This window comes from Fistularia commersonii, chromosome 9 (assembly GCF_037954325.1).
Source record: "Fistularia commersonii isolate RoL2024-O1a breed Wild chromosome 9, RoL_Fcom_v1.0, whole genome shotgun sequence".
NCBI lineage: Eukaryota > Metazoa > Chordata > Actinopteri > Syngnathiformes > Fistulariidae > Fistularia > Fistularia commersonii.
The window spans coordinates 14,200,001-14,217,789 of record NC_141292.1 but is presented as its reverse complement, the minus strand read 5'-3'; the positions used below and the strand labels follow the sequence as shown (position 1 = coordinate 14,217,789).

Below are 17,789 nucleotides of genomic sequence, written 5' to 3'. Positions count from 1 at the left end.
GCTCTCACTACAGATCACAATGTCATCTGCAAACACCATGGTCCATGACGATTCCTGTCTAATCTCATCTGTCAGCCTGTCCATCACAACTGTGAACAGGAAGGGGCTCAGAGCTGATCCCTGATGGAGTCCCACCTCCACCTTGAACTTCTCTGTTACCCCTACAGCACACCGTACCAGTGTCTCACAGCTAGCATACATGTCCTGCACCAGTCGAACCTACTTCTCTGCCACTCCAGACTTCCTCATACAATACCAGAGCTCCTCTCTTGGCACCCTGTCATATGCTTTTTCTAGGTCTACAAAAACACAATGCTGCTCCCTCTGGCCTTCTCTGTATTTCTCTATTACCATTCTCAAAGCAAATACTGCATCTGTCGTACTCTTTCAGGGCATGAAGCTATACTGCTGTTCACAAATGGTGACTTCTGCTCTCAGTCAAGTTTCCACTACTCTTTCCCATAACTTCATTGTATGGCTCATCAACTTTATCCCTCTATTGTTGCCGCAATACTGCACATCCCCGTTATTCTTAAAAATAGGCACCTCACACTTCGTCTCTGTTCTTCAGGCATCTGCTCACTCTCTAAGATCCTGTTGAATAATTGAGTCAGAAACTCTACCGCTGCCTCTCCTAGACACTTCCACACCTCCACAGTTATATCATCAGGGCAAACTGCTTTTACACTTAATCCTCTTCAGTGCCTTCCTAACTTCACTTTTACTAATCTGTGCTATTTTGTGGTCTACAATAGTCACCTCGTCTACCCTCGCCTCTCTTGCATTTTCCACATTCATCAGCTCTTCAAAATACTCTTTCCATCTTTTTCCATCACTCTTATAGCATGTGTCAATACATTTCCCTCTCTATCCTTAATCACCCAGACTTGCTTTACATCCTTTCTATCATTATATCTCTGTTTCGTCAACCTATATAGATCATCTCTCCCTCCTTACTGTCCAACCGAGCATACAGGTCATCATACGCCCTTTGTTTTGCCTTTGCTACCTCTATTTTTACCTTAGGTAGTTAAAGATTGTATCTCCCTGCACTGTCCTGTCTGTTCTCTTCAGTCCTCGCAGTGTCCCACTTCTTCTTTGCTAACCACTTTCTCTGTATATGCTCCTGCACTCCCTCATTCAACCACCAAGTCTCCTTATCTACTTTCCTTCCAGATGACACACCAAGTACTCTCCGATCCTGTCTCACTGATAACACTATCTGTTGTTGTCCAATCATCTGGAAGCTCTCTCTGACCACCCAGAGCCTTTCTGAACTCCTCCCTTTTCAGCTTCCACCACTTTGTCCTCAGCTCTGCCTTTGTCCTCTTGATCTTCCTTGTGACAAGAGTCAGCCTACAATCCACCATCCTATGCTGTCTGGCTACACTCCCTCCTGTAACTACTTTGCAGTCACTCATCTCTTTAAGGTTACCTCGTGTATACAAGATGTAGTCTACCTGCATGCTCCTACCTCCGCTCTTATAAGTTACCCTATGTTCCTGTCTTTTCTGGAAAAAGGTGCAAAATCTACCACCATCTGGTCCTCTGCATTCCTATCCTGTACACCAAATCTGCCCATTACTTCTTCATCCCCTCTATTGCCTGCACCAACATGTCTATTGAAGTCTGCACCAATTACCACTCTCTCATTTCTGTGGATATTCTCCATCACTTCATCTAACTCATTCCAGAACTTCTCCTTCTCTTCAAATTCACATCCCACCCGCGGGGCCTAGCCACAACATTGAGCATTACACCTTCAATTTCCAGTTTCAGACTCATAGGTCTTATCTGGCATTCTTTTCATAACCAGAACGTTCCTAAGAAACTCCTTCAAGATAACTCCTAATCCATTTCTCTTCTTGTCGGTACCATGATAGTACAACTTGAAGCCTATTCCTAAGCTTCTAACCTTTCTACCTTTCCACCCGGTCTCCTGGACACACAGTATATGCACCTTCCTTCTCTGCATAATGTTGACCAACTCTACCTTTACCTGTCATCATCCCAATCGTCAAAGTCTCTACTCTCAGTCCCAGGCTCTTTTGTTTCCTCTTCTCTCTCTGCTTCTGAACACGCCTTCCTCCTCTCCCTCTTTGACCTACAATAGCCCAGTTTCCATTGGTTACGTGTCAGTCATCAGAATTAATGGCCGTCGTTGCTAACTCGGTCCTCGACGATCCGCTATGATCTGGTAATTATGCTCAATTCGCATGTTTGGTTTTGGCAAAAGTTTTGCACCTGATGCCCTTCTTGACGCAACCCTCTGCATTTAACCAGGCTTGGGACCGGCTCAGGGAGACACTGCTCTGTGCCCCCCCAAGGCTGGCTCAGGGAGACACCGGACAGTGCCGCCATGAGGCTGCATTTATTCTAATAGAACTATATTCATCCAATAATTTTCTCATTTTCAGGTGAGCTCCTAATACAAATGTGTGTATACACGAATAAACCCTGCGAGCCCGGTCCAGACGTAATGAAGCCCATTGTGGCCTGAATGAGCCCTGGGTTTGCAGAGCAGTTGCTGACTTGAAGCCTCTTAACACTCTGTTATGGAAATCGGTGTGTGTGTGTGTGTGTGTGTGTGTGTGTGTGTGTGTGTGTGTGTGTGCGTGTGTGTGTGTGTGTGTGTGTGTGTGTGTGTGTTTGTTTGTTTGTTCAGGAATCTGCCCTTCAGCAGGAGATGAGCCTGAGGGAAGAGCATAGTTGTAATCCTGGCCTAGTTTTGCAGCAATCCCGGGATTGGGGTCAGCGGCCAGCAGTCCAAAGTGCAGTGTGGACAGAAGTGTCTCTTGTTTGTTGCATAATGTCATCACCTTTGTTACACGTTCACAGTCCACACTGCTACACTTCGAGTGGAACAAAAAAAAATCATTCTTGGTGCCACAAGTGATCATGAATCTGTCTGCAATAATAAGTCAGAGCAGTGAATTGTTTTTCTTTTTAATGACAACAGTAGTCGTGACCTCATAAAAATACATGTACTTTGTCTGTACACATGGAGTGCACTAGGAGGCAAGCTTTAGATACTGACCACAAAGTAAACTAACCCTATAGCTAACCTCACGGCCCCCACTCCTGAAGTTACATTTCACTGCCTAAATTGCTCTTTATGATCATATTCAGTACAGCCTTCTTTTCATGTGTCGAATGACAAAAAAAAGCAAAATAATAATAAAGGAGGCAACCCTCAATCTATCGCGCTGAAAAAATAAATATCTATGTCACACCTGGGAAAGTGTGCTCTTCTTTTTTACAAAGAGGGAATCAATGCATGTCAACACAAGTGGTAGTGTGATGGCTCAGTGGCACTACTGTGTCGCTGCCTCTCCCCAGCCTCCAGTATGACCTTTCATCACGACAGGGGTCACTATGACTTAACCACAGGAGTTTCCCTGCTTCCCAGAGAAATTTGCCTGCTTGTCGGAGGGTGAATTTGAAATAAAACCTGTCTGGGTTTCACAGATTAACAGGCTGTTTCGGTTTGCAAAACTACATTTGTAAAAAGTATCCTAGGCGCCCTTTCTTGTACTTGTATGCACAATATGAAGGCATCTAGTCCAACCTCAGTGACTGTGAACCCATGCCTCTGGGTCAGGTCAATATCCAAGACTTGTAAACAGACTCTCATTTTGTTGACAGTGAGTGGGTGAAACACTCGAGAGTGCAGTTGTACACGTTTAATCTCTGCTACAATTAACAATAAATACCTTATTTTACAGCTCTGGACCTTTTTTCCACTTTACAGGCTCTTTGGACATAAAACTGAATCCTGCTTGAAAATAAAATGCATATTTACTCTCAAATATTACATGCTGTACACGAATATCATTTACTACACAACCGTAGTCACGTGTTTAATCGCAGGATATATACTTTTAAGAAACTAGAAAAAAAGTGATATACTTTTCTTACATATAAAAGGTTGTAGTGATCTGTACATTAGAGAAACGTGACCTCACAAGCAAACACGCCTGCACACACACAGACACACATACATTCATTCTGACTAATTCATATCATTCAGAGGCAAGGGAAGATATGAGGATAACCTGAAATGCGAAGAAAATACTGTTTATATTTAAATACAAATATTTTCAGGACAAGAATGGGTAGCTTTGCATTAAACGATGAAGCAGAGTTGATGTTCTTTCTCTTTTTTTTCGAAGGCATGGCGGAGACCTGCCCGAAGCTGGATTCTCTTTTTCCATCATGATCCATCTTTATTTTTCCTTTTTTTTCCTTTCTGGCAGCAGTTTTCCTGGATGAATACTACAGGAATGCTCTGATACTCAAACCTCTAACGTCCTGTCTAAGGTGAGACTTGCTGGCTGTGGAGATTGTGGAGCGTCAAGGGAGACCCCCCCGTTGCCTTCACATGCAGTTCTGTTTTTGTTTTGTCTTGTTTTTAACACACTGAGCAAGTCTTGGAGCCACCGCTGTTTTCAGGAGCTGAGGGGCAAAGAAGAGGGGCAAAGAAGAGGTTAGATAAAAGGAGAAGATACATATATATATATACACACACACACACACACACACACACACACACACACACACACACACGCACATATATACACATATATATATCCACACATATATATATGGATGTATATATACATATATACATCCATATATATATATATATATAAAACATGTATTTATTTCATTTACTGCAGCTGGTCTTTGTTTGGTAGTAAAAAGAAACACAGATACATGTAACAAAAATATTGAAAAACCCATTTCCACTTGATTTTCAGAATATGACATAAATCAACGCCATATTAGTAATTAAACTAGTGGTCAATCAAGGGGCCAGCCAATGTCGGGAGTCATGTGTGAAAATCAGCAGGTGTGTCATCTCTGTGCACCTTTACGGGCGGCAGCGGCCGCCTGCTTGGCCGCCTTAGCCTCCTCTATGGCTTTCAGCGTTGCCTCATACTCCTCCTTCTTCTGGTTCCACTCCTTCCTGTTGTTCAGGATTCCGTCCAGCATGGGCTGGATTTGTGGATGGAAGCGAGAAAACTCCTGGGGGGGGGGGGGTCAAAGTTAAAAGGGAGCCATCAGGATGCTTGGATGACATAGAGACCAGATGTTACCTTATAGACAAAGGTGCAGACAAAGTCAATGAAGCCACACTGCAGCTTGGGGAGCTCGGCTGACTTGGTTCGGTCCATCATGGGCTGGCGGGAGAGAAGACAGGAGAAAATCACTGCATCCCCTTGTAATGGAATACAGGTAGATAGATGGATGGATGAATGGATGGATAGATAGATAGATAGATAGATAGATAGATAGATAGATAGATAGATAGATAGATAGATAGATAGATAGATAGATAGATAGATAGATGGATGGATGGATGGATGGATGGATGGATGGATGGATGGATAGATAGATAGATAGATAGATAGATAGATAGATAGATAGATAGATAGATAGATAGATAGATAGATAGATAGATAGATAGATAGATAGATAGATAGATCAGTGAATGGATGGATTCATAGATGGACAGACAGAGACAGACAGACAGACTGATTTATTGGTTGCTTGATTGGTTATCTTATTTTTCATTTTATATTCTATATTGATCAATTTGACCCTAAATTTCAGCCCAAGTGAAAAAAAACTGAAGTGAAAAAAAAATGACGCTGTAATAAACCCGGCAAGCCACTGCAGGTCCAACAGGCGTGCAAAGGAAGATGTTGGGTGTCTGGATCTCCGACTGAATTTTTAGATGTTACGTTTCATTTGGGTCATAAAGAAAATATACTAGCTGTTGCTAACATGCTGATAAACTGTTTGAAATCAACTTATATTTCTGCTTTCTCTGTTCATTTTTTTTTTACTTACAATGGGTTGCTGTTCCAGGACAGTCCTCTCTAGGTCACCCTGCTCCCAAAACTCCGCTGCCACAGACAAGGCAACCTAAAAGACACGGAATAATAACTCACAAATCATTTAGTTGGGAGGGCTATGTAAAAAATTATCTTTTTTAACAATTGAAATACACAATAAAGATGTTGCTTTTTTGTTTTAAAAAATGTTTGACTCCGAATTCAAACACTTTTGGTCCTTTTTCCTAACACTGCCCAATTTCTTGCTGATTTTGTAATTGACGTAAATTCAGTTTTATTTAATTTTTTTTTTTTTTTGACTGACAAAAGAGATACTTCTCACTGACTTGCTACTTTCTATGAAATTTACTGCTGTATTTTATAGATATTTCTTGCTGATTTAGTGAGAAACAAGTAATCATAATGACTGTTGTGATAATGCCCTGGTTCAATTCAGACAAGGGGACCTTTCTGTGTGGAGTTGGCATGTTCTGCCTGTGTCTGCGTGCATTTCCTTTGGGTTCCCCGATTCCCTCCAACAGTCCAAAAACAAGCAGCATGTTAATTGGAAAAAAGACTGGGAAAAATGCCCTGAATGAGTGAGAGATTGGTTGTCTGTCTGTATATGTGGCCCTGCGATTGACCGGCGACCAGTCCAGGGTGTACCCAGCCTCGCACCCAATGATAGCTGCGATAGGCTCCAGCATCCCCTAGGCCAGGGGTCGGCAACCTGCGGCTCCAGAGCCGCATGCGGCTCTTTTCATCTTTACACTGCGGCTCCGGTTGGCTTGGGAAAATAAATCATAAATATTTAATTGAAGTGTATTTCATTTGTGTTAATTCCTTTTTTTAACTTTTAGTTCTAAGTTGGAAGATTATTGTGATCTTGAAATATTAGATAAAATTACATTTATCATTTTTCGCCGCTCAAAATAACGTCACACTCGCAGAAGCGGGTATACCCGCCAGCCGGTAAAGTCCCGATTTGCAGGAGCAGAAGTCCCATAAACCAGGTAAAATAAATATTTATGAAGATATTTTGCAAATATTTATTTTTTTATTGTTTACTGACACAGTGATTTTTTTCCCAATTTATTTTTAAAATTCAGGTCAAGGCTCCGCTACACGCTCTGAAAGCCCAAAGCTCAAAAGGAGTTCATTACATAAATAAAATTTAATTTTCTCTGTAATACTTTTTGAATTTCAGAAGCAACACACTACACACTTGTTTATACAAAGTGTAAAGGTAATAAAAAGCAATATATACAGTGGTACCTTTATTTTAGACGTCAAAAAGTAATTGCGGCTACCAGTTTTTTCTTTTCCGAGGAAACCGGGTCCAAATGGCTCTTTGGGTGTAACGGGTTGCCGACCCTTGCCCTAGGCAGATGACTGATGGATGTTGTGGTAATGGTAATTCAACCATTTAATGATTTTCAAATGTGACAAATTTCATACTCACACCTGCAGTTTGGGGCCAGATTTAAGTTCACATATCACATTTTTCCACACAAAAAAATCCAAAACACAATGATCCAGAATAAATTTCTATAAACTGACATGTCTCCATGGGTCCCAGGGGTGGTGGCTTGATCTACAAGCAGCAGTCGTGCCGGGCGCCCTGTGGTTTTTCTTTTAGGAATTGTAAAGCTATTACAATTTCATGTCAGCTATTATCATGTGACTGCCAGCACTATCCCTACCAATCGTCACACCCCTCTGTTTCTATCACACTCCTTATTTCTATCTCTCCTTCTCTGTCTTGCTCTCTCTCTTTCTGTTGGGTAAAAGGCAGTGCTTCTTCACCACTGTCGTCAAATGGTTAATCAGGGGGAATGTTGGGTTATAAATTGCTTAAAAATTGTGTTCCGGACATGCTCTTCACAGAAAGTGTTGTGAGACAACTGCATTGTGATTTGGTGCCATATAAATAGAATCTGACTTGACATAATTTATCAGAATGAAACATGAGAGGTAAGATGAAAATTGAATGTGTGATGTCATCGTGTCCTAAGCTCTAAAAACAAGCAGTTGAAAAGTTCAGTTGATGACATGTATATCCTGGGATATTAGAAGGTTGGGGTGAAGCTCATTTTGTTTGGTAGGTCTCACCTTGCTCTGCACCTCCCAGGGTTTGGTGATGGCCGACAGGTCACACGCTGTCATCATCATCGCCCTGAAAATGTGGAACATTGGGAAAAATCAGCTCCACTTCAGCCAGTAGGGGAGAAAGATAGTCACTAATCATACTCACATGACGATCTCCTTCCTGGTCGTTTCAAGAGACATGAAGTCCACCCACTTCTTCTCGTCCTCGTATGTGTGTGAAAGGTCCACGATCTTCTGGAACATGGTTCTCTTCCTAGCGAGGCAGAGGGGGATGTTTTACTGTTAACGCTGATGAGTTTATGGACATATCACAGAGTCCAAGCCTAATATGATGTTTTTGCTGACTTGAAGTAAAGAGCCAGGTCGGTGGCGATGATGGCGATGTCCATGAGGTGGATCACATGATCGACCTGCCGCCTGTGCAGGTTCTGGTAGATGTTCAGTGACTGTGGGCGAGAGGGTGGAGAGGACAAAGAAGAAGATTTCAGTAAACGTGGCTGCCCAATGGCTGCCACCATCACCTGATCTTCGTTCTCACCTCGTCAGCCAGAAGAAACTTTCCAAACTCCAGGTGGTGTCGCTCCAAGATGGAGGAGCCGTGCAGTTTGGCCAGGGGGTTACCAGACCTGATGGCAAAATAAAACATGACATTTGTCTGAGTGACATTGACTCAAACGCCATTTTATCTTGGCATAACTATGCTCTAAAGCTCTTTGCCATTGTTCAATTAAAAAAAAATCTTTACTATCATTATTTGTTGGGGTTGAAAGGCAAAATTAAAAAATCAAGAAGCATTGCAAATGACAATTAATTTAAGACACAAGAAATCGCAGGTCACACGCTGCTGAAATGATTGGGATGTAAAATAAAACTTGAAACTGTCTGGCTGAACCTTTCATTATGGGATAATTGAGGGCACATTCTCTTCTTTTTAATTTGGGCTGAGATGATTATAACAGCATTTTCATTTCAATGATGGAATGGAAGAGCTGCTGTCACTTTGGACTTAAAGATCATGTTCACAGTCAACAAATACCACAGCTGGACTGATATGCCAGGTACAAATAGGAATATCACAAGGATGAAATTAATAGACAAACTATATCTTATAACTATCTAAATCCCTTCAAATGCATCTTTGGAGTCTGTAATTATTTGTTTCTCTTCAAGATACCTCAGAACTGTTTGAGAATCATTCAAATCCCCTTCAACTGGACTCCTTCTACAGAAATAAAAGCAAATAAATAAATAGATACCAATCCAGGCAGCACTTACTTGACTTGGTACAAGTTATTTGTCCCCCGGTGATCGATATCGTGCAGGAAGCCAGCTGTTATCATGGCCATTACCTCCAAGTCTGTGTAGTACCGCTTCAGGATTCCCGTCTGCTCCAGAACCAGGAGAGCGTGCCGCAGTCAGTATCTTGCTTTTAAGACCAAGAGAGATAACTTCAGCCTGAAAGTCGCTCACCGTCAGGAGCGTGAACATGGTCTGTCCCACGTTGAAGCCGTGACGCCAGTTGTGGTAGGTGATTCTCCGGTAGCCTTTGCTCACCGAGTACATGAAGCGGACCAGCACCTGCATCAGTACTTTAATGAAGGCAGGGTGGGTGATGACATGGGGCATGCACGTTTGTGTGTTGGCCTCACCTCCTGAGGGACCTGGAACTTTTTGACCACGCCAACCTCATAGTACATCTGGATCCCGCATTTCACCAGTTCCAACTCTGAGCAGTTGAAGTCTGAGAAGTGGAACTGATAGATCTCGAATTTCTTTATCAGTGGAGGCAAGTCTTTTTTCTGGGCAAAAGAAAGACGGCAGCATGGGTGAAACTGCAAATATCGTGTCCATGTAGGGGTTTCAGAAATACCCTGTCTTACCATCACGGTGAACCGGAGTCCTCGTATGAGGAACTTTTATTTTGAGTTCTCTACACCTTAAACCCTCTGTGTATTTAACTACTGACTTGCTATCCTCAAAGAAAAAAACAAATCAACGCCCACTTCAGGACATTTTGAATTAATCCTGCAAGCTGTTGCCAGCACATACATACAGGGCATCTTTTGCCCTTATATGAGGACTTGTTAGGTCCCATCAATCATATAACACACAGGATTTATCATAAAAAACACAGAGATTTACCAGGAGACTCAGGAGCTCGTCCTCTTCACACTCATTTGGCTCACAGTTGAAGACCTCTCTGGTGTTCTGGGAGAAAATGGAACACTTATGAGGATAGCCTGTATAGGTAGTTATTTGGAAACATGTTTCTAACAAAAATATACAAAAAATTCTTGGAAAAATCAGCAAATACCTATTCCTAAAAATACTGCATGCAAGTAAAGTTCCATAATAATAATAAATATAAAAAGTACATTGCACCGACCAGGATATTTTGAATTTCATCATCCCGACACTTCACGTGGTACAGCACCATATCCTGGGCGATGTCTTTTCGATTCTCCAGCTTGTTCATCTTATCATAGGTGTCTGTGTTTAATGCTGACCAGCCCAGGAACTGTGTCAAAGCCTGAAGCAAGCAGAGGGTTTGGGTGGGCAACATCACAAAGTGCACAGGAGGCCATGTTGTGTTCCACAAACAAGTACAGATCGGGTCTTTTCCTATTTTCTTTAGACTGGTGACCAGATGTTTTTACACCAAGTTGGATCAATATCAAAAAAGGTACATCATCAAAACCACGTACGTCCTCGATACATGCACCAGATGGGACTATTCAGTCATTATTCATTGTCTATCATGGTCAAAAGTTCACATGGGGGCAAGACGCAGAGGTTACCTATCAATTACATGACCTCGAATGGAGACATCCAAGAATTCATTCTTTAATTCACACCTACAGACAATTTAGTCTTCAATTAGCTTCCTGGCTGTTTTTGGTCAGTTAACCTGGAGAGGACTTACGCAGACACATGGAGAACATTGAAACACTCTGATAGTGGCACAAGGCAGGTAAGCGAACCATGCCAACTGACGGTTGAACACTTCGAGACATTATACTCATGTGAACTGAAAAAACAACTTATCATTGTAAAGTATCAAATAATATTTTGGTGGAAACCCTACTTCCATGAGCTGCTCATCCTGGTCATCGAAAGGCTTCCCATCTTTCCTGTTGTAAAAGGTGGCCACGCCCACTATCTCTTCCTTTTTGTTGACAATTGGCAGCGACAGAACATTTTTTATGGTCCAGCCGCTGCTGTCGAGCGGCTCAGTCTGCAATATTTGGAAAGAAAAATGGTTGAAAATAAAAAAATCGGTTGGAATTGGTTGGTTGGAATGTTTTTTCATTATGTTTAGGCCAGAACTTACCTGGAACTCAAATGTTTCATCAGCTGCTGCGTTCATTATGTTGCAAATCTAGGAAGAGGGAAATTGAAAAACAAACATATTCAGTTACACAAAAGCATGGGAATAATTCATATTAAACAGCATTCATTGATGAAATATATTAAAAAAGAATCAAAAGATTTAAAGTTTACTCACATAACCACTTTCAGCGACATAAGTTGGCAGGCCACTACACAAGGCCCAGTGATCTGCGGGGGGGTTGCTGTGTGACATATGGCCATTCAGAAGTTAGTGTGTCAATGTGACCAGATCTGGCTTGATTGGCTAAAATTACCAACAGAATGTGAAGACCTGAAGTTTGATTGGCGGGCTGACTAACCAGGATCTGCTCAAATACTACATCAAAGTGTCAAACATACTCTGCCAGAACTAACAGCACCGTAAAATATGCTGAGACATCAGATATTATTGCAAAGAACATTGTGTATTTCTTTTGTCATGTTTGTTGTAGCACTGAAATTGGCCACAATACTAAAAAAACATGGGGGAAAAAATCCACAAAAGGTATCTGAAAATAATATAAAATATATTAAGAAACATTATTAAGCCAGTAATTAACAAAAAAAAAGAAAATGACACAAAAATTGTCACGAAATTCTGAAACATTGAAAACGGTATTTCCAAGTCAAAACGTAATTTTAAAAGTATTATCTGGATTTGGAAGCCTTTCAAGTATTGAATTACAATTTTCAAGTTTTAGAAAATATGAAAATTCAAATAATGGTGTAAAAAAGCTGCTCACAAAGTCTTTAAACATGATAACTATTTCAAATGTCCGTAAATTTCCTCATACCTCAATAAGGGAAATTGAATTACTTACGGTATGACTTTGATCTCTTCTTTGCCATGCAATATATAGTCAATGACTTTGTAAAAAATGACCTCCTGGAAGGATCGAATGAAATACACAGTTTAGAAGCTGGACATTTATAGGAGAGAGAAATAGGACTTGCGGATCCTTGAGGATCAGACATACCCTTCCATCGGGAGTGACGGGGCCAGAGTAAGGTGGCTGCTCCCCCATCAGCACCGGCCAGATGTCGAAGAACTCCTAGAGGAGGAAAGAAATGCAAAGGAGGAGGTCAGTCTTCCATGGAGTGGACACAGTAAACGGGAAAAAAGGCATAAACCAAACGCACTTTTTCTTTAGTCATATCCAGGAGGCCAACAGAGTAGCGGTCACAGTTGAGGTAGGCTCGGACTGTGTACAAGGCCTTGTGAAACTGTCGCTCAATGTCTGTCAGCTCTTCAAACACCTTGTTGGCAGACCACAGCAGCACCTAGGGAACACAGCGATCGGTTAAAACTTCCTCTTAGTGTCTGAAAGATGTATATGGATCATTAATTCATGTCACAGAGTGTTACTTCTACCTGTCCTTTACGTGTCTCACAGTTGTGGAGGTAACTGAGGTGGTAGATCTTCAAGTTCAGAGTGGCAATTTTCAGGTATTTTAAAAACAGCTAGGATGCAAAAAAAATAAAATAATAATCATGACATGAATGCTGTCTACTGAAAAACAAAATCATGCAATTATATAATATAATATAATATATAATATCCCTAAAGATGTCTGAATGTTTTGGGGCGGTTGAAATAGTAACAGAAGTGTTTTCGATTAAAATATAAAGGTAATCAGACTCCTTGTGACACAATTAAAATGCCTGATTTGACTTCCTTTTAAGGAAATAGTTAATTTCTATTGCACTTAAAAAGCTATCCTGAGATTTTACTTTCTTAAAGGACATTTTCTTCAGTAACTTTACTTTGACGTAAATATCTTTTTAGTTGAGACCCAGGAAAGCACTACATTACCCAGCTATCCTACGAGGCCAGCAAAAACCTGTGATTGGTCAAAGACACCGTTAACTCTTTACCGTCTGCTCGCTTCTTTATACGGCCCGCCTCCACATTTTGCCCGGCCCCTGAACAATACTAGAGATGCATTATCTTTTTTTTTTTAAATTCTTGACACGTTATCGTGACTTGTACATGCATAGAATGTAACATTCTATTCCACCCTTCTGCAGTCTGTGCCTTATCTGAAACCCATCCCTCAAAAAAAAAAAAAAAAACCTGGACGCACCCCTGTCAAATAACACGGAGTAATGGTGAAAAGATGAGGTAAGAGAAAAATAGATTCAGAATGCAGGGTATTTAACCTGGTAGGTGTATTTAACTTGGTAGGAGCTGGTATCAGTTTGGTTTCATAGCCTGCTTGCTTTCTGGTATTCACAGTGAATTTGATATGAGAGAGCTGCAAACAGTTGTTTCTACAGGAAAGTTAATGTTCCTTGGTCTTTTTATCTGTGAAAAACCCTAAAAGGGTTATTTGGTTATTATTTATTTCATAAATAGTGTTATTTATTTAATTAATAATATTATTATTTATTTTCTGATTTTTCCCGTCCAGATTCCAGAAAGGGTTAATTTTTGGTTATGTGTGGCTTTCTCGCAAACAATAAATGTTTACGTTTAGACACCTCTGCGATCGTCAAACTTTTTGTTACAAACTGGCCTGGCGCCCTGTCAGAGAAGGGAAAAGTTATTTGGCCCTCGCAGGAAAAAGTTTGGGGACCCCTGCTCAATGCTGTACTCCAGCAACCTCAAAAAGTTAATGTAAAATTATTTATATTATATTCATTCGGACATTGCAATTTTTATATACCCTCGTTGCAAATTGCAAATTACATTACATAGCAAATTACTTTTAGAGACTTGAACAAGCATGTCAAGAAAAAAAAAATATTATCATGAGAGACGCGCTGTTGAATCGGTGGGTGATTCGAGTGTGGTTTATGAGATTGTAGTTCTCACGCTCGTTCCTGTTTTACACGGATCTTAATCATCCATCCATTATTTACCGCTTATCCTACACTTATGTTTGCGGTGGGATTCTGGGGCCTGTCCGAGGGTGAGAGGTGAGAGGTGTGCACCCAGTAGTTAGTCGTAGGGAACTTATAGAGACAAATAACCATTCACTCTCTCCTTCTCACATCCAGGCAAGTTTCCCAATTAGCTTCCAATTAACCTGCTACATGTTTTTGGACAATGTGAAGAAACCGGAGAACCTTGAGGAAACTCTCGCAGACAGGGGGAGAACATGAAACACTGAAAGGGCCCCTGTCGCAATCGAGCCAAGGTCCTCTTTGCTGTGATTTGCCCCTTTTTAAAGGTTCCCTTTTCCCCTCCCTCATACTTTTCATACTAATGTAAAGTGTTTACTTTATTGTAAAGAACTAGTTTAGTTAGTGTCTTAGATTATAACCAGTTAAAGGTTTGAAAATCTTAACATGAGCATAACATTATTAAATAAATGGATATATGTGTGTGTGTGTGTGTGTGTGTGTGTGTGTGTGTGTGTGTGTGTGTGTGTGTGTGTGGGTGTGTTTGTGGTGTGTGTGTGTGTGTGTGTGTGTGTGTATACTGTGGTGTTTACTTATATAGTTAATAATTGGTATTTTCAGAGTTTGGTTTACTACTTATTATGATGCCAATTCTGTGAATGGTGGATTAATAACCTCACATGTACTTAACTTCCAGAGGGAATTGTTTTGTACCAACAGACAGTCCAAATGGATATTACTTGTCATTATTAATGTTATTATCATCATTATTCTCTGATTCACTAAAAATGGTCAAAATCCACTTTTTGTTATGCCGATTTGCGGTGAATAAACACTGTATTTATCGGAGGAAATATATTTTGAGTGTATTGTGTCATTCCGTTGTTGCTCGGGACTGACGTCTTCATCCTCGGCAGTGAAATGTGGCCCACTGGTCTTGTTGAGGGCCATGATCACGGCCACCATGTCTTTGCCATTGAGGATGGGCGCCGCTAGTACGTTCCTCGTCTCGTAGTCCGTGAGCTCATCGACGAATGAGCTAAAGTACTGATTCTGAAAGAGAATAGGTGCATGCTATTTGTTCACAAGGACTAGATAAAAGAAACAAATACGCACAGTGCCTTATTCAGGTACCAAATTAAATAATTTCAAACTCACACTTTCATATTTAAAAATTACCTCATATATTATTTTCATACAACAGGTGGTACTTATCATCCATAATGTAAAAAGTCATGACTTGACATTCAAATGTTTTTTTTAATGCCACGTGGTAACAAGACTCCACTGATGATGAGGTCTTCCAGTCATAAACAAACTGAGACTGACAGAGGGACTCATCTTCAACCAAAAACGGGAATTTCTGCATTGTCTCCCTAGTCAATTAATTCTAAAATTGAAGCATTGATATAATGTTAACCAGCCACAATACACATCTAGTGTTGCATCTAGTGATTTCTGATGTTAACCCCTGATCCGTTAAAATTATCCTCCCAAAGATATGAGACACAATGAATCTCGCTCTGATCTGTTTTACATTAGTGCTGACTAAATGCCAGTAGCGTCTAATCCAGTGCCAGAGCGGAGCTGATGGGATCTGGAAATAACTGGATTATGTCTGACAAAGGGATTTAAACCCTCACTTGAACAGGGATAGCTAGATGGGATTAACCCGTCCGCCACTTGTCTGCCTGTAGGGGTTTGTTGAAGTTTGAGGAGTACAGGTCTTTACTATCTAGATTGTAGAATGTATTTGGAAGAAGAGGACTCATCAGCCGAAAGTGCTAGGATTAGTCGCCAAAAACTTTTACATAGTCTTCCAAAAAATAAACACTCTAAAAACACTCTAAACCAGGTCATGCAAACTGAGATATTTTTCTGTGGATGCTTTTGATAAATCTTTCTCATAGTACTTTTGTACTGTTACCCCTGCTAGAAACAACAGATTGTAAGCCACTTGGATTTTTAAAACTCCCAAATATCAGTGTATGCTCGGGGGGTAATTTGTAACATTTATAGGAATCGTGGCAGTCCCCATCTGCTGAGTCTGACATTCAGTAACACTAATATTTTTCTTTCTGTACTTCATAAATTAGTTTCTACAAATAAGCATTTTTCATTTTTGAGATGGTTCTTGGTTCAGGTTCCTGTCCCTCTCATCAATGATTTGGGTGCCTATTTCAGATTTGTGACATACATATTTTCCTTCAAATGACTTTCAGTCAAAGAATGTTGTCTGTGCTTGCTTTTCTGAATGATATTTTTATAATATCAGCTATCAGCTAAGCTGATCAACTTTTAATTCCTCGGAAGAGTATTTAAGCTGCAAAAGTGTAGAATAGTCTTCACACAGCTTGATGGAATAACAGAAGCTGAAGGAAGTCTTCAGTTTTGCAACTGGATTAAGAATATTTCTAGCAAATTGTAAGAGTTATTTTTAATTTTATATTATTTTTTTAATTTTTCATTTTATGTCAAATCAATTGATTAATAAAGGTACCTTGTGTTCAAGTTCAGCTGTTCAGCATAAAGAAAATTGTTTAGCACAATAGCACTATTCAGTGGCTATGTTGTGAATGGTGGCAGGATCTCCACTTATGAAACTGGTCCACCATCCAATGCACACACTCACACCCACACACACACACACACACACACACACACATACCTCTTTAACGTTTTTCACGTTAATGTGCCTCTTGGTTAGGGCCACGTGACCAACTATTCCCATGTCCAGCGGGTAGACGATCTCCGAGTCCGGCTGCACCACGCAGTCATCCAGCTCGCTCTCCGTGGTGATGTTGAAGAGTCTGGTGGCAAGCTCCCCAATGCCGTTGCGCTGCCGATATATGAACAGGCTGCAGCGGTCGGCATGAATGAGGGCACTGATCCTCCTCAGAATCTTGAAGACCACCTTCTCCACATTGATGCTCTCCTGCATGTCCTTGATCAAGTCATACAAGATTCGGCTCTCTTCCACCTTTGACGACACAGGAAGGTCACACACAATATTCTCATGAGAAAAGCTTTCAGCAGAGGCCTAATGGTTTCTAAACATATTCTGAAGCTAAACTGACAGTTCACTCAAAACATTTATGACCAAAATTGCTTTGTCTTTCATTAAGGATTTTCATCCATCTAGACTTTCCTGTGGGGAATTAAGATTAAGAAATGTCAGCTTTCTATCCAGTGCAAAGGCCACAAGTGCGTTAAAAATAAATAAATACATTAAGTTATTAATTAGAAAATTCAAGAACAATATCCATTTCCAGGAATTGCAGCTCAGCCCATCAAGATGATCCACTGACTTTTGTTAGTCAGCAGCTTGAGGTGCTATTTTTGTGCAAGGATTTAAATGTCTTTATGAGACTTATATGAGTCTCACTCATAACCAGGCCATGTTTTTTTTCTCGAAGGTAGCAATTCTGTCTTTGCCCAAATGCAATTTACTTTATGTTATAGGAATCCATTTCAACTGTGCAGAATCTGTTAAGTGAGCAAAACAAAACATAATCCAAATATTTTTGGATGTATTATTTTAATTTGGTGTGCATACCATTATTTAAACATTGAAAAAGTTTTTTTTACCTGGCCCAGCTCCTGAAACTGACTGAAGTCAACCTGGT

At 40.6% G+C, this 17,789-nt stretch overlaps 1 protein-coding gene across 1 annotated transcript in view; it reads right to left on the bottom strand.

Annotated features, from left to right (window-relative positions):
• Positions 1–4,152: 4,152 nt before the first annotated feature.
• Positions 4,153–17,789, bottom strand: part of pde6b (phosphodiesterase 6B, cGMP-specific, rod, beta) — a 14,071-nt gene continuing 434 nt past the window's right edge. Inside the window, exons 1-23 of the mRNA XM_086152644.1 lie at positions 17,752–17,789; positions 16,832–17,143; positions 15,064–15,216; positions 12,691–12,780; positions 12,459–12,599; positions 12,296–12,370; positions 12,140–12,204; positions 11,455–11,521; positions 11,281–11,328; positions 11,035–11,184; positions 10,336–10,479; positions 10,092–10,157; positions 9,599–9,748; positions 9,420–9,527; positions 9,225–9,334; positions 8,488–8,575; positions 8,295–8,395; positions 8,095–8,202; positions 7,953–8,016; positions 5,857–5,931; positions 5,100–5,183; positions 4,872–5,028; positions 4,153–4,455 (exon numbers count right to left, since the gene is read on the bottom strand). The exon at positions 17,752–17,789 is cut by the window's right edge and continues 434 nt beyond it. Coding sequence (XP_086008770.1) covers positions 4,412–4,455; positions 4,872–5,028; positions 5,100–5,183; positions 5,857–5,931; positions 7,953–8,016; positions 8,095–8,202; positions 8,295–8,395; positions 8,488–8,575; positions 9,225–9,334; positions 9,420–9,527; positions 9,599–9,748; positions 10,092–10,157; positions 10,336–10,479; positions 11,035–11,184; positions 11,281–11,328; positions 11,455–11,521; positions 12,140–12,204; positions 12,296–12,370; positions 12,459–12,599; positions 12,691–12,780; positions 15,064–15,216; positions 16,832–17,143; positions 17,752–17,789 — 2,438 coding nt within the window. The 3' untranslated portion in view covers positions 4,153–4,411. The remainder of the gene's footprint in view (positions 4,456–4,871; positions 5,029–5,099; positions 5,184–5,856; positions 5,932–7,952; positions 8,017–8,094; positions 8,203–8,294; positions 8,396–8,487; positions 8,576–9,224; positions 9,335–9,419; positions 9,528–9,598; positions 9,749–10,091; positions 10,158–10,335; positions 10,480–11,034; positions 11,185–11,280; positions 11,329–11,454; positions 11,522–12,139; positions 12,205–12,295; positions 12,371–12,458; positions 12,600–12,690; positions 12,781–15,063; positions 15,217–16,831; positions 17,144–17,751) is intronic.